Raw genomic sequence first — 17,083 nt, forward strand, 5'->3', positions numbered from 1 at the left:
AAGAACAGTAAACCTGGCACTCACTGGTGCACACTTTCAAAACAACCTTTCTTCACAAACGCACTGAAATATTCTTGGAAACAGCAAAGGCTTGATTTAGTATTGTTTAGAAATTAGACCTCTTGAGGTGTTCTTTATCTTATTGTGTGTTTTTACATCATTCTCACTATTAAGATACGTTTTTCTTCTGTACGTTTTTCAGCATGTAACTCGTTCCACACCTTTTGGTCTATTTCATTCATATATCAAAATGTTCAGCTCATTCAGAGCATTCCTTCTCTGACTTTAATATTTGTTAAATTTCTACTTTTTAGAATATTTAGCTTTTTCGGGCATGTTTTCCTCATTGAAAATGAATGGAGCTCCTCATCCTTCAAGCTCATCGAAACCTTTTACTGCTCGTTACAGCTATTGTTGTGCTTTTGATGTTTTCAGCTTGTTTCTATTTTCAGCAACTTTTTAAGTGCCGGTATTTTTTGTCTGCGCCTTTTAGCATCTTTCTGCTAATTTAAGCTTCTTTTTTTTTCAGGTTTTTTTCTGTTAAATTCAGCTTTTGTTGTCTTTTTTCCAGCTACTTTGTAGGTATTTTTCTGTAAATTTAGTAAATTTTAGCCTTTTTCTGCTATTTTATTTATTGCAAATTTCAATATTTTGTTTCTTTTTAATAATGTAAACTTGTTCCTACTTTCAGTCTCTTTCTGCAAATTTTAGCTTTTTTATAATTTCAGATTTTTTTGTAATCTAGTCAGCCTCTCTCTGCCTATTTCAGCTTATTCTGCTCATTTCTGCTCTACTCAGCTTTTTCTACACATTTATGCTGTTTCTCTACCTCACTTATTTTTTTAAGTTATCATGTTCACACAACGGACGGACGAATATTTCCAATTCACCCTCTTTGCTCTCCTATGGGGGGCACAAATTTAGACACTATCCTAAAGAAATCATCAGGTGGTCTTCAGAGCAGAGAATGAGAGACACAGACTATCATCAGTGTAGAGTTTTTACAGCACAAAAGTTTTCACATACAAAAGTAGTATTAAAGTCAACATCGTGGGCTGTAAAGTTCAGCAGTTTTTGTTCAAAGGTCACTTATCCGTGGCAGCCATCATAAATTGGGCCGACTCTAAAGGTTAATCACTTGAAAACATTCATCCAAGAATTAACTTCCGAGTGATTCATTAAAGTCCATTCAACAGTTTGAGATATTTTGCTAAATCAACACACACACACACAGAGAGAGAGAGAGAGAGAGAGAGAGAGAGAGAGAGACATGGGCAAAAATGGAGCACTATAAGCCTATAATTGGCGAAGATATGAATTGGCCTATATAGGCGAAGCCTATACAAAATAGAACAATTAGACTCGAAGGCCTCCACCCCTGTTTAATGATGGACGGGTTCTTTTCACAAAGATGGCTTCTATTACTCCTCTTTCAAACCAGCATGTGCCATCAGGGCATTAAATATAATAAATTACAATTTTATTCTGTAAAAAATTCCAGAATTTACTTCAAATTTTATGGAAAAACAGATTTTTCTATAAGTTAAAACATTTTATTCTACAGTAAAACATTGTCTCTAACACCATTTTAACTGTAAAATCAACAATAACAATACTTTCAAACCATAAAAGAAAAAAATGGTTTACCCATAATTTTATTGGTACTTTTTCGGCAACCCCAGCTGCCAGCGTTTCACCATAAAATGTTTTTTTTTTTTTTACAGTGTAACGATAGATCATTAGGCTGATGACCCTCCTTTTGCATGTGAACAGCTGGTTTGGGCTGTCACCAGCAAACTGGTTTATCCACTATGAGAAGGTGCTGCGTATAAGACTGTTTGTTGCATCTCCTCAGACTGAAGAAGTCTTCTGGATAAAAGATGAAATGTTTCAACAAGAAGAATCCATCCAGAGGACCTGACTCAACCTTCTTAGATTTATCTACAGTACCTGGTGTTTCCTTATAGAATAGTTAAAAGTTGAGACTGGTCCCAGTTACATCACAGCAACAACAGTTTTGCTTCAAACCAATAACCTGCTAACTAAAGTAACAGTTTGTGTATAATCCAGGATAAAATGATTTTAAAAATGGTGTGTGTTGTTGAGTAAAGACCAGCAGGTCAGGAGAGAGCACCTATGACAAATTCCGCTCCCTCAGTTGATTCAGCTACCTGTAACTGGGCCTCTATAAGCCACTGGTGGTGCTGTGTAGGTGTTAAAGTCGTGCTGACAGCAGAACCAGCATCAGGCTGTTCCCCCAACCCTCTCAGGATTGTTTATACCTCCTGACATGCCACGTCCTAATGAGTATGGACACATCTCAGGTGCCTGGAAATTCTGCTGCTCTTGATTAATGTGTTTTCTGTATTTCCATGTTTCAGCACAGATTAAGACACGAGCCATGTGTTTTTGTTTCTTTTCTAAACTCCATGTCCTGGTCCATCTCTTCACCCACCAGTGTTATCACTTGAAGAAACATCCAGCCATTGGAGGCTCAGCGCTTGGCATGGGCATTTGTTGTTTGCGTTGCTAATTTAAAAGAGAAAGTGGGAGGCTGCCAAAAGAGATAAGCAAGCTGTCTCTGTGTGCGTGGGAGAGCGTGAGCAAAATCTAACCCAGATGAATGCTGGGCACTTACGTGACAAAGAAAGAAACGTTGCGTGAGCCAGACTGTAGGAATGCAGTGATGATGCGAGCTTCAGGATGAAAGTACAGGTTTTTTTGGACACACTCTGTTTTTACAATCCTGGTTCTGAAAAAGTTGGAACATTGTTGGAGGTTTTGGAGGGAATGTTGCCCCATACTGGTCTGACAAAGGATTTGAGCTGTTTAATAGTTCTTGATCTTCTTTGCTGGAGGAGAGCAGATGTTCTATAACCTGTTTATACTTTTCTACATTGATGAAGCCTTAACAGATCAAGCTGCCCATGCCATAAGCACTAATGCACCCCCATACCATCAGAGAGGGAGGCTTTTAAACTGTGAGCTGATATCATGCTGGATGGTCCCTCTCATCCTTAGTAAGGAGACTTCTTGTTTCCAAAATCTTTTCAGTTCCTTTGACCTGAACAGCTCTCCACTTTGACTCAGTCTATTTTAAATGAGCGTTTGTCCAGAGAAGACAGCAGCGTTTTTGGATTATGTCTTATTTTTCGCCCAATAGAGATTCAGGCAGCATTTGTGAATGGTATGGAGAACTGCGTTTACAAACAATGAGTTGTGGAAGACATGGGCACTGCATCCATTTTATGTGAAGAAGACGTGTCCCCCTCACATTTAAAAAAATATTTATTTTGGACCCCCCACACACATTAGTTTACCCAGCGCTGTTTCTATTGCTACATGAACAAATCCATTCCACTTAATTAAAAGGAGAATGGTCAAAACACTAAAAGTCCACTCCAGGTTTTCCTGGTTACCTACAACAACTCACCACATCACATGCAGGGTTTTTCCTCAGTCACTTGCCTTGGCAGGGTGCTCATCTCTTCTGGACTTTTTGTCGACGGGGTGGGGGGAAGAGTGAGAGACACTGTGTTGCGCGCTAGCTTAATGATATGTTAGTGCTGGCAGTCGTTGACCTGGGGGGCGGGGAGATGTGGGAGAGAAGCGGAGCGTGCTCTATTCACACAAGGCGAGCTGTTGGTCAGGCTACTTTTTTTTGTACCATGCTCTAAAATACTGTAGTTATTGAATCAAGTGTTCACTTGTATAGGTAAACATAGATGTCTAACAACCTGTTAAAATACACCAGAATGCAGGAAATGGCATCTGCTTTATTTAAAATTTTCTGGGGGAGCCACCCCTCCCCTACACACAGTGTGCCCCCCACAGTACAATTGCTTCTGATGCCAATGGTGGAAACATTCCTGAGTCCATGAAAAGAACTGTAAATGATGGGACATTCAGTCTTCCCAATGTACTGTTGAACATTAGTCTGAAATTGTTTAAGTAGTTTTTAACGGTCTTTTTCAGACTAGTGAACTTCTGCCCATCTTTACTTCCCACAGGTTCAGCCTCTAAAATACTCTTTTTATAACCAGTCCTCTTACTGACCTGTTGATAATTAACCTGGTTAAGTTAACCTTGTTAGCTGTTTCTCATTGGTGCCACTTACAGCTGAAGGAGCTTTGTAAAGACGTGTTGCTGCCATTAAATTCAGAAATATATTTTTTGTTCTAATTTGGTTCCATTTTATAGTTTAAACTGTTGAAATGTTAACGCTGCTCCGTTGTAAATAAAATGTGGATTTATGAAATTTGCAAATCACTTATTTATGTTTTTACTTACATTTTTCACAAAATTCCAACATGTTTGAATTTGAGGTTTTACAAATAAAACGAGTATAATTTAAGATACTTATTTTAGGACGAGCCTCATGTAGATTTGCTGTAATGTTAAGTTACAACATCTGTTTTTCTCCGCTAACTTCCTGAATGCTGACAGGATTTGACAACAGAATTTTGATCCCTCAGGCAGCACAGAGGAAAGATAAACCAGGATTTCAAGGTTTTTTCCAGCCTGGGCCACTGTGTCACACTAAGAAACATTCAAGTTAAATATAATTCTTTAGAGAAAAACAAAATCAGAGTTAAGGCTTTAAGACTCCATAATTAAATCTGAATTTCTGTGTATCGGATCAAACATAATCGATTTAGTGTATAAAAATCAGACAGGAAAGTTTTAAAGCATGACACTTATCGAGTTATATGATTTGCATTAGTAAAAGCTCTCCCGTCACACTCCACCTCCCCTCGGGTGTTTAGGTTGCGTCACAGCCGCACATCTGTTGAATTGTGAGCGCTCGTGCACCACTGGCTCCCCACTCAGAAGATGACATCAGTCGTAGTTTGTCTTCAGCCACAAGGAGGAGGTCAGGAGGAGCTTTGGTGGAAACAAATTCCAGGCATATATTTTCTGTGCTTGTGTAGCTCTGAATATTTCACCATAAACCAAAATGTCTGAGAATTACATCTTTGTGCATCCATAGATAAGAATTTATGTGTAAAAAGAAAAGTTTTGTATTTGTAAATAAATAATTACACAAGATACAAACTTTGTTTTAAGCTCTGTAAAGATACAAAGCTACAATCTGTGTGTGAACTCTGCGCTCACGTTCACTAACTTGAGTTTCCACTTGCAAAAATGAATTATGACCATATGTTTCTTCCTCTCAGCTGATTGGTCAATGTCATGTCAATCACAAAATTATCAATCCAGTCAGAGAACTGATGGGTTTGACTGGTTTGGTGGCACTTTACTGAGCTGCAGGTCCTGGAAGAGAAATACATTTTGAAGGTAGCTCCAGCACTACCAAACGTGATTTTCAAAAGTATACTGTTTATCTGGACAATGATTTCATTTTTGTTCCACTACTAAACCATAAAGTAATGCCTAAGCTGTCCATCTATCAGCAAAAGGCTAATGTGAGAATTGGTTATCTGTATAGAAATTGATCTTCGTTCACATTGATTGCAAAACGCACCATTGTTGAACATACCATTCTACCTCTGTTGGATTATGGAGACATAATTTACAGACGTGCTTGTAAAGGTGTCTTCATAAGCTGGACACAATTTATCACTCTGATATTTGCTTTGTTACAAATTCTCCTTATACACACAGTCACCTCTACTCTCTTGTAAAATGGCCTACATACTCATTATGAATTTAGTTGGTTTATCCTCATTTATACGATGTTGCTTAATTATTCACCTCCATATTTAACTAATCTACTGTAACTAGCACCAGTTTCGAAGTATAAGACCCGATCCTCTCAGTATTTGTGGTTAACAACTCTAAAGATCATGACTTGCTCTGGCTCTGCTCCATCTGACTGGAATCTGCTTCAAAAAACTTTGGGTCTGACCTCACGTCTCAGTTTCTAGCTTTAAAAATAGTTTAAAAGACTTTTTTAAAGATACTTACAAATGTTTTCATGCTCAGTAATGACGTCGTTTAACGTTGACAATGAACTGTTGTTAATGTAATTTGTGTTCCCTTGCTTGTTAATGTCTTCTATAATTCATGGTTTTGCCTCGACCATACAAGTACCTGCCAGGACAGCACTGTAAATAAAAATTTGTTCTTGGTGTTTATTCAAGTATTCAAGGATTCAACGTTCTTTATTGTCATTCGCATCACATGTGGTACATGTGGTGGAACGAAATTGTGTACACAGGGTCCCAGTTACATCCAACAAAAGTATACAATGTAAAAGAAAAACAGTAATAAGATCTGTGATATGAACTAAGAAAAACGTTAATAAAAATACACTAAGCACTAATAGTATAAAACAATACACCGAACAGCAGCACAAGCATGAGTCTGTGAGCAGATGAGCACGAATGAACACATCAACATGAAATAGATGCCTGGTTAATTTATATGCATGTTTATGTCTGGTAAAATAAAGGTGAAATAAAATGGAAAAAGAAAGAAATGATCAGACCCTGGTGAATCATGAATTATATTTTTATTAACCATAATATGAGTTTACGAGCTTCTGTTGATCCACCTGAGCAGGTATTCTGTGTAGACCTCTATGTATTCTCTCCTGGTTCTGTCTGTCTGTCTCTGTCTTTGCTCTGTTGCCATGGCACCCCAGTGCCTCACTTCTTCAATCTGTATTTGTTTTCTCATTAAAGGCTCCGTCACCTGAACCCAAAGCAGACCCTGCAGGAACGACAGCAGTGACCGAAACACAAGATGAAGTTTTCGGTAAGACTCAAGAGAAATGCCTTGAATTTGAATCAAGATGTGTTTTAAGCACTCAGCTCGCCGTTTGCATCTCTTTTCTTTATCAGCAGAGGCACATTTGATGCAGTGATCAGTCAGGAAATGATTCAAAAACACGTGGAATGTGAAACAAATGGCATAAAACGTAATATAGTATGTTTCCACCCGTCGTTGCTGAAACTTGCCATAAAACACAGTGAGCAGCTGTGAAGAAAGAAAAAACTGAAGTTGCAGCTGTAAATTCACACCGACGTGGCACAAATTCATCTCAGCTATCTATTTAGTTATTTCCCCTTTTCTTTGACGGTAATGACAGCTTCTCTGTGACTCTCAGGCTGCTGAATCCTGCAGCGTGCCATTTGCAGTGAGCAGGCCGGCCGGTGAGACGCTACCTTTCACTGGTGTTGAAGGAAACAGACTGGGTTCTGAGGCTGGTTGTTACCGAGTCACAGTCAGATGAGATGCCAGGTGGAAAACAAAATAAAGAACAAAAAAAAACGGGGGGGGGGGGGGGTATTTTTGCAGTACTGTTTCTCAGCAGATGAGGGCAGAGAAATGCAGACGTCTGAGGTTGTTGATTTTGGAGGGAAATGCTCTAAAATCTAAACCATTAAGATTCTTTGCAGAAGATGAAGTTTTTTTAAGGACTTTCAGATCAAGTTTATTGTTTTTTTTATACTTAACAGATAAACAAAATGTCACAGCTGCTTTTACAGCTTTATAATAAATCAGGTGGCACACACAAACACTAAATGAAACCAACGGTGTCTCAGACTTCCTGTTTGAATCTGTTGATAGACGATACAGCTTCTTTACACCACCTGGGATGAAGGAAGTGACTGTTTTCTGGTTTCTGCTGGTACACAAATATAATCTATATGGTCACAATCTGTTGGGTTACTCTTTACATATGAGTTTATTGTCTGGGTTAGAAGATCCTCGGTCATTTAGAGCAGGGGTGCCCAGTGCCCACACCTTCAGCATGCAAGCTACTTTTCAAATGACCAAGTCAAAGTGGTCTACTATAAGGCCCCATTTACACAAGAACGACCTCTGGAAATGTTAGTGTTTTTTTTTTTTTTATGTTTTTTGGGGGTAATAAACAAAAAATGAGTGGGTTTACATGAAAATGCTGTAGTTTTCATTTCAGTCGGGTTGCCAGATAAGCATTGATGAACTGTACTGTGGCTTTAAAATGATAGTATTTTGGCCTAAACTTTCATGTGATGAGTAAAGATATTCTAAGATGAGGTGTGTGTTGTGTTTGTTGAGCATGTGCACAGAAAAGGAGGGGGTAATTAAGCTGCATTTGTTGTGCATGCAGCATCTGCATGATCACAGTTACATCCAAACTGGTGAATACACTAACGTCTCTTTGGAGCTGGATTTTATTAGTTTTGCTCCTACAGTGGTGGGTGCAGAAACCCTGGTGCAGAAAAACTTTGGACTGCAGCCACCTTTAGTGCGCATGTGCCACTTCACTTCCGGAACATTTCACTCCTTCGTGGGGGGTTCTCCCGAAAAGCTCTACTGAGACCTGGATTCAGAAACTTTCAGTTTCAGAAAGAATGAGGGCTGTTGTCTGTAAATGAACATCTGAACGTTTCACGTCGTGTAAACAGGGCCTGAGACTGGTCGCCCTGTCTGTCAGTCAAGGGACAAATGTCATAGATGGATGATATGCTGATGTCTAGTTTTTTTAATGCCATGCGATCTACCCATTTGCAATCGACATATAGGGCACCTCTGATTTACAGGCTTGAGAGTCTGGCAGTGGAGTCAGAAACACGTCATTATTAACCTGTACGTTTGTCAGTTTGCTGCTCTGCTCTTGTCAGGTGTGTTTGTACAAGCCAGAGGAAGAGTTGGCAGCAAAGCAACTGTTGCTGCTTATTGTCCCCCATCATGGAGCAAAGAGGAGAATTGGAAATACCATCCATCTTGTCATCTTGTGATTGTGACATCTTGAAAAATAAGTGAGGTACCACGTTCCATTTTGGTGTGTGGCTGCATCTAGGTGTAAGAACGAGCTCCATCGAAAATCGTGTTGCCAAGTTACACTCTAAGATAACTAGCACCGTAATTATTTGTAAACCGACCACCCCAATCTGAGGAAACTGTGCTTTCTGGTTTTTACGTTGCTGATAATTTTAGTTTACTAAAATCATTTGGATGGCCACCATTGGCCTCCCCCTGGCTCCGCCATTGCACCTAGTCGTTATTAAAATTGCTCCCTCCGCTCACCAGGAACTGTTACTCTGTGTCGCCTCAGACAAGAGAAAAGAAAACTCTTTTCTTGCACACAGTGTAAGCACAATATGGTTTGCAAGGTTGTATTTAGAAAAACATATATATTTTTTAATTGTCCTGATGTAGACAACATGATGGGACATAATGCACCAAGACTTCATACCAACTGATGAGCACGGTGGAGATGGGCTGATGGTTTGTCCTTGCATTGCTGCAAGGTCAAGCATGAAGTCCAGAGTGTTTCAAAGTATTCTGGAGTCAAATGTGAGGCTGCCTGTCTAACAGCTAAAGTTGGGCATAAATGAGGTCAAACAGTTTAAAAATAGTCCCAAACACGACGTCAGGTCTGCAAAATAACAAGGATCCAAAGGGTTGCACTGACCCCAAGTTATTAACACCATAAATAATTCATCATGGCTATTTCACTGAATGAAAAGCACTAACTGACATTGTTTTCGATAGAAACTCTTCATAGAGTCAGTATCATGCCAGACCAATAGACTAACTACACTGTGTACGTCTCTGACTGGAGCTCGGTGAATGTGCAGTCAAGGGTTAAAGTTTGTGATCATGCAGGAACAAGAGGCAACTCCCTCCTGTTGTTTTCACAGTGCAGAACTTCATCTGATTGATCCACTCCTGCAGCGTTGGTAATTGATGTCCCCCATGCAGAGACACATGTGACTGAACACACCAGGAGAATCCACTGCTGACACAACAGCTAATGAAGGGCAGACACCTGAACATCCTGCAGGGAATTCAGGTGCAGACAGGAAGTTACAGCTCACCATCACCAGTAGTTCTCCGGGTCACTGGACTGTTGACACCATTATAAAAATCACCATGAAGCCAGGACATTTTAATTTTTATATCCTCAATGAAAGGCGGGACATATTATGGTGCGGTATGTCTGTTCACAAACTTCCTTTTGTCCTACGCAAAACTTCTGATCTGCTTAAGAAAATTTAATGAAACTTGATACACTTAAGCATCATCGCTAGACGGAGTGTCGCACAATCTTTTATCACCCGAGTTCTAAGGTCTAGGTCACAAGTCCATTGCTATAAATAGCCATGTTGCTGTATAAATTTGTCGATGGGTGTAGGATGTAGCGTGTGCACTACTCTTCTTCCACTCTGCTGGGCTTCTGACAGCTCAAGATAAGAGCAAGAAGAAATGCACATCGGCCGAGCAGGCGATAATTTGAATGCTGTTTTGAGAGGCCACTTAATATCAAGAAAGAGCCCAGTTTAATAAAAACAAGTGTACGCCATACAATATATGATGCACCCGTTGACTAATTATTATGCAGTAGTGATTCATTTTGTATCAAGTTTTGTTCAAGTATGGATCAGAAGATGTGGCCTGGAAGAGCAAAGACCTCGTTTGACCTTGCTTTGTGACCTTGATGTTGTAGCGAGGGTGATAAGAAGGGTGCGCAACCCCTCGTCTTATGATGGTAGGTTATGATGAAGGTTCATTAAATTATCTTGAGCAGATCATAAGTTATGGCTTCGACAAGAGAAAATTTACAGACGGATGGAGACTATACCAGAATAAATCTGTCTCTCAGTGAGCGTGTTATAAAAGTGTGACCCGACTGCAGCATTTCCATGTTTGTTCAGTTTTATAGGATCAAACTGAACATGATGGCAGTGCACAAACTGCGGGAGGAGTAATTAGTTTGATATTTAAAGTGATTTATCCTGTAAACGAAGACAGAAGCTGCAGTTTGTATTTTCAGATAAATTGAAGATCACACCTGTCAAATAGGGTTTGGATCAAAAATCTGCCTCTGTGCTTCTCAATAACTGTGTTAATGCTAATACGGAATGTAATATTGTCTATTTATCATTTTCTAACGCTGTTGTTAAGCTACAGTGATATTTCTGCTTCAGTGGGCTTACTCATTGTGCAAAAGGCGATTGCTTGTCACTGCAATGATCCTGTGTGAGGCTCTTTTAGTGCTAGATTAGTCGTTGGATCATTGTTTGGTCTCATCAACAGGCATCATGACTCATCTCAACACGTCCAGCATCTTAGGATGTCTCCACCATGCACTTCCTGTTTGCTCTGCTCTTTCTGTGAAGGGCAAACACCATCTTCAGCTGTACAACTGCTAAAAGCCCATTATGAGTCCATTATCCTGTCCAGCCCAGCAGGGCTGAGCTCCAAAAAGCAGACCCCTCTTATTTATCTGTCTGCCTTTTTTCATCCAGTCTTTTCCCTCACCGCTGACTGCAGTGAGGAAACATTGATTGTCCCTGCAGATATAAACCTGACATTAGTGGAACAAGTTTAACAAACCAACTATTTCAAGGCAAAATGTCTGAAAGAGTCATTGTTTTATGGGCACACATCAAAGAATCACAGTTGCCAAGCTCCTACTGGATGTGCAGCTCAGTTCTTTCCGATACCTTGGTCGACTTTGACCTTTCTTGTTTAAGCCCTGAAATGTGGCACGAGTAGCCAGCCTTGTAGACCCATTGTGCTTAATCATAGTGTTCACCACAGAGCTTTTGTGGGAGGTTTTTCCAAATCAACTAAAAATCTTGTAGACGAATACCAAAACTACTGTCGTAACGTTCGGACTATTGAGCGCACCTGAATATAAACTGCACTCGCTAAATTTAAAAAGAAAAAGTAAATAAATATATAGACCACACTTGTCTATAAACCACAGGTACCCATGTTGTAACATGAGATATTTACACAGAAAGATTTTCTTAACCTTTAATTAAATACGTACCGGTAACATTAACAAATATGTACAGTAAATGTTTTTTTCTGAACAGTGCCTGTAACACAGCTGGTTAAATAAAATAAAAAATACAGTAGCCTACCAGGAAAAGTCATTGATCGCTATCTTCATCTTCCTCCTGTGCAGTAAAACCACTAAAGTCGTCTTCTTCAGAGTCAGAATTGAACAGCCTCAGAATTACTTTGTCACACACTTCCTGAGTCTTTCTTTCGTTGTTGCTCTCAACATCACTTTCATCTCGAGACAAATTCACCCTTGAGCTTGTGCTGTCCTCTTCATCATGCAGCAGTCTAGCCTTTTGAAACCCATTGGTGATAGTGGATTTTTTGACACTGCTCCACTCTGTCAGGATCTACTGACTGACTTCAACAAAAGTTGCTCTTCACATGTGGCAAAATGCGCAAAATGACTCATCTGAAGAACTTGGTGTGGGTGCATTTGATTTAATTCGGACAGTTTCATTTGTCCACTGTGACGTGTTCGGTAAACTCATTGGTCTGATGTGACGAGGCTAAATGTGTTGGCGGCATGATGCTCGTTAGCCCGTAAAAATCCATAAATTAGCCGCATCATTGTTTAAGCAACAGTGTTTGAAGCGTGTGGAAAAAAGTAGCGGCTTAAAGTCTGGAAATTGCGGTAGACTTCATTCAGCTGTCAGTGACCTTGTTGTACAGCTTCTTCTTTTTTTTTGCCTTATAGGAGATTTTTTTAATCTGAGACCTGAGAGAATAGCTGTGTTAGTCCTTTAGAATACAAGTTACTAAAATTCTTCCCAACGTTAGATTAGATCAGATAAAACTTTATTGATCCCTTGGGAAGATTGCTTCAGGGAAATGAAAAATAACCCTTTACGACCCTTTACAAAACAAAGACTTGAGGAATGATTAAGGCCCCTTTCAGTCTGCATTATGTTTCCACTACACTGTAAAACAACAGCCAGGATGTGGACAGTCTTAGTGAGGTCTTCAGAGTATTAGAAACACATTGGATTCCTCGCTGGTTAGTGTACAGTATTACATGTCTGCAATGGTTTTCACAATGCACAAAACTTCTGTAGCAATGTTGTGATAGTTTATATTCATGGCAGCAGTGTATCCATAATGTGGGCCCATGATCACCAATGTGACTTTGTTGTCCTGTTGTTTGAAGCAAAACTGGCTACACTAGTTTTATTACTAGTCTATGACTGACTAATGCTTCAGGTGAAGGAGTTCAAGTTAGGGATGCACCGATCCACTTTTTTTTACTTCCGATCCGATCCGATCCCGATACCTAAATCTGAATATTGGCCGATACTGATCCAGTTTCAATATCATGATCATCATTGATTTTACATGAGGCTGTAATAATCTCCTCTCAAGTACAGTTTGTACAAATATATGCATGCATGTCCAAAAAGGCAACTTGAGGTAAGTTTTATTAATGTTGGACAAGTTTTAAAGTTAGAATTAAATTCTGCTAACACAAAACATGTTTCTTTTTATTCCTAGTTTTAAAGTGGATATTAAAGTGATTAATTTAAGTGATTGTTTAAAGTTATTTTTTTTTTTTTATATAAGGGGCAGATATAAGATTTGTTTTATTCTTTCTGCACTCATTTCATTCAATGTTTTCTTTTTGATGATTTTTTAAATTTAATTTCTTTTAAATGAATGAATAAATGAATTAAAATAAAATAAAATGTTAAATGGCTTCAAACATCTGCTAAGTTCGTGGCATAAACCAACAGACATGTTCCTGTTTTTAGTATTTTACATCACTTTATAATGTAGCTGGGGTTTTTTTTTTTTTTTTTTTTTTAATATTATGTAATTTTCAAATCACATGCTTTTTTATGATTGGCTACTGTTGTACTGATAAATATCTACTGCAGGGTAAACTATATCTTGGCTGCAAGTATCAAGTTGAGAAATCCTTCGTTTTCTACAACTGATAGCGGCTGATCATGAATTACGATGAAGTTGAGCAACTTCTCGGTAAACATTCGAGCTTTGGGGCTTCAGCGACGTCTTCTTGTTGTTCAGTCCAAAGCAAGCGGTTTGATTTCTTGCTTTGTGGTGTTTCTAGTGTAAAATACTTCCACACAGCGGACATGTTTTGATGAAAAGTTGGTGAGCTGTTAGCCACAGTGCTGCTAACTCAGCCCTCACGTTGTAGCTGGCTTCAAACTATGAACTGGATTTCCTGAATGTGAGGCGGGTCTTATTACTCTGGGTTCATGAGACACGCCTCCGTTCAGGAAATCCATTCCATAGTTTTGTAATGAATGATACCTGTCTGATATTATCCATAATTTAAACGGATTCTTTCATTTTTCTGGACTGAGTACTATCGTGCCTTGAATGATTAAATGTGGACGGAAACGTGTTTTATCTTTGACCCACCACAACAGTGAGCTGTTTAATTAAAAACGATTTAAAACACATCACACATTTACATTAATTGGCAGATTGATTACAATTAACACAGCTTAATTAATGAGCTTTTGCACTGAGAAATCATAGGGCCATGATTTTCTCACAGCTTTGAAACCAACAGACATTTCTGAAGAAATCTGGATTAATAACTGGCAAGCTAGAGGTTTAAAGATGGGAAAAATGAAGTTTAAATGGAGAAAATGAATGAGGAAGAAGTGTCTGTATAACCAGAACAACACGCTCCTTTAGACGCAGCTTAACCCACGGTACACTGGCAGTTGAAGATCGACTCTTTTACCTTTCTGAAGATATTTCAGTTCCGGCGTAAAGTTCCATTTCAAGCCACCTTTCAGCGTCTCCGTAAGAACAGCTGTGACCTCAGGAGTCGTGAGATCATCACAGAACAAACTTCCTCATTGTTCAGAGCGTTTGTCGGGTAGAGCCACAGCGAGACGTCGTGGCATCGACGGACTCTTGTCACTCCATTAGAAACTGCTCGGAACTTCTGTTCCTCTGAACTTCTCTCGTTCAGGAACTTCTCGTTCGAGGTTCTCCCTGGAACTCTGGTTCTCTCTGGAACTCTCGTTCTGCCCTGGAACGTTGTTCTGCTTGGAACTAGGAAGTGTCAACCCTTTTAAAGAGGTCACTTCCGGTTCCTTCTGGGAACTTCCTGATTGGTTGAACGAATCAACCGGGGTGTGGTTTTAGTGACGTCAGAGGGTCACTACATGTCAAGGAGACAGAGTAGATGTTTTAAGAACAGACAGAAAGATGTTTTGAAGAAACAGAGACATTTAGGAGCCAGTCTTCCTTCTATCTGTCTGAGAGAGTTAAACATGACATTTCGTTCCGATAAACATGTTTTTGACCGTTCTTTGACTTTTGACCGACATCACAACTTGCTCATTTCAGACAGAAAATCAAAAATGCATAATTACTTGTAACAGGCATTAACTTGATTTCTACTTTGAATGAGGATTAAAAAATCATTGATACTGTTTCACAGTTGATTTAAAATGAGTAGTTCACTTCAACATTTAAAATGGTTTGAACTAAACACACTTTGATTATCAAGATATTGTAAAATAGTAATGATAATAAAAAGAGAGTGTTCTTTCAATTGATTAGTGCAAGACACACTTAGAAAGTCTCTGGATGAGCTTAATTTGTGTTTCTGGACTCAAATCAATGAAAGGGACCCTGCGTACATAATTTCGCTCCACCACATGTACCACATGAGGTGCGAATGACAATAAAGAAACTCTGACTCTGACTGACTCTGAAATAACAGTTCCTGTCCCAGGAAGGCCCTCAGGGTCAGGTTTTGACCTGAGGCTTAGTTCACTACAGTTTGAAGCCAACATGCGTCATGGATCAGAAATATTGGCAGATTGGATCAGAAAAATCCGATACGTAAATTATGCTGTATCGGAGGCCGATACCGATACTGGATCGGATCGGCCCCATCTCTAGTTCAAGTGTCTTGGTGTCTTGTTAACAAGTAACAAGTAGGATGGAGTGGGAGATGGATCAACAGATCGGAGCCTCGTCCTCAGAAATGAAGGTGTTGCTTTTGTTGGTTGGTCATGGTGAAGAAGGAGTTGACACAAAAGACAACGCTCTCAATTTACTGGTTTGTCGAGAATCCAACCCTCACCTAAGGTCAAGGTATGGATCATGACTCAGAGAATGAGGTCCCGGATACAAGTAGAATAAATTAACTTCCTTTGTAGGGTGGTCGGGCTTAGCCTTAGGGTGCATTCACACCAGCCCTGTTTAGTCCGCTTTAACCAAACTCTAGTCCGTTTGCTTAGAAAGTCCGGTTCATTTGGGGAGGTGTGAATGCACAATTAAAATCTGATGCAGACCAAATAAATGAACTCTGGTCCACCTAAAAACCTAGGTCTCGATTCGGTTGAAGTGAACTCTAGTGCAGTTGAAATGCATTGTGAATGCCAGCGGACCAGAGACCTCTCCAAAAGCAGGAAGTGGACTAAAGTACAGGGTATTCTGTGTAAATACAATCAAAACAAACGCGCATTTCTCTTACCTCATACAGAGCCGTCTCAGCAGCCTTGTGTGAAAAACAACATTCTCCATGGTCTTCTGCCTCATTTTCCACTCATACGGAGTCCTTGTTGAAAAATGTTTGTTTGGCACATGTGCCACAGACAAAACGGAAATTCTAAAACTGCTCATATTTGACGTAACTCCATTTTTGTTTTTATTTCTAGAAGTAAGTTGCGCTCAATATCTTCTTCAGAGGTTTTTGTGTCGTTTCCTTCAGTAGTTCTTCGTGCAGTGCCACCACAGGCGAGGAGGGAACAAGTTGGCTCAATTGACTCAGTGCAGTGTGAATGCGAACCACACCAGAAAATATAAACAAATGTTCTGGATTTTGGTCCCCAATCGAACTGAGTCTGCCGGACTATCAGGTGTGAAAACGATCTTAGAGAATGGATGAGGATCTGTCTTCTGTGGGGAGCTTGGAGTAGAGCCGCTGCTCCTCTGCATCAAAAGGATTCAGTTGAGGTAGTTTAGGCATTTGATTGGTATGCCTCCTGGACTCCTCCTTTTGGAGGTTTCCCAGACATGTCCCACTAGGAAGATGTCCTGGAGCAGACCCAGACCTCACTTGAGGGGTTATATATCCTCTGGCCTGGGACTTCTCGGGGACGTCCAGAAGGAGCTGGAGAATGTCACTTGAGAGAGGAATGTCTGGATTTTTCTCTCCTGGAGCCAGGGCTTAATTTGTAAACTGATTGATGCTGGAATGCAAAAGGTGTGTGTGTAAACACTCCGTTTCTGTCAAGCATCCCCCCCCCCCCGACCCCCCCCCTTCTTTGGCCCCAGCCCCAGCCCGTCCCCCCCCCTTTTTGTCCCACCCCACATGTTGACCCCCCCGGGCGTTGCTGGC

The 17,083-nt window shown here is 40.0% G+C and overlaps 1 protein-coding gene across 1 annotated transcript in view; it reads left to right on the forward strand.

The window, feature by feature from the left end:
- LOC119410371 (myelin basic protein) overlaps nucleotides 1–17,083 on the forward strand; it is a 144,467-nt gene that overhangs the window by 93,437 nt on the left and 33,947 nt on the right. Inside the window, exon 3 of the mRNA XM_037677283.1 lies at nucleotides 6,648–6,720. Within this exon, the coding sequence (XP_037533211.1) occupies nucleotides 6,648–6,720 (73 nt within the window). The remainder of the gene's footprint in view (nucleotides 1–6,647; nucleotides 6,721–17,083) is intronic.

This window comes from Nematolebias whitei, chromosome 5, assembly GCF_014905685.2.
Source record: "Nematolebias whitei isolate Nwh7 chromosome 5, NemWhi1, whole genome shotgun sequence".
Lineage (NCBI taxonomy): Eukaryota > Metazoa > Chordata > Actinopteri > Cyprinodontiformes > Rivulidae > Nematolebias > Nematolebias whitei.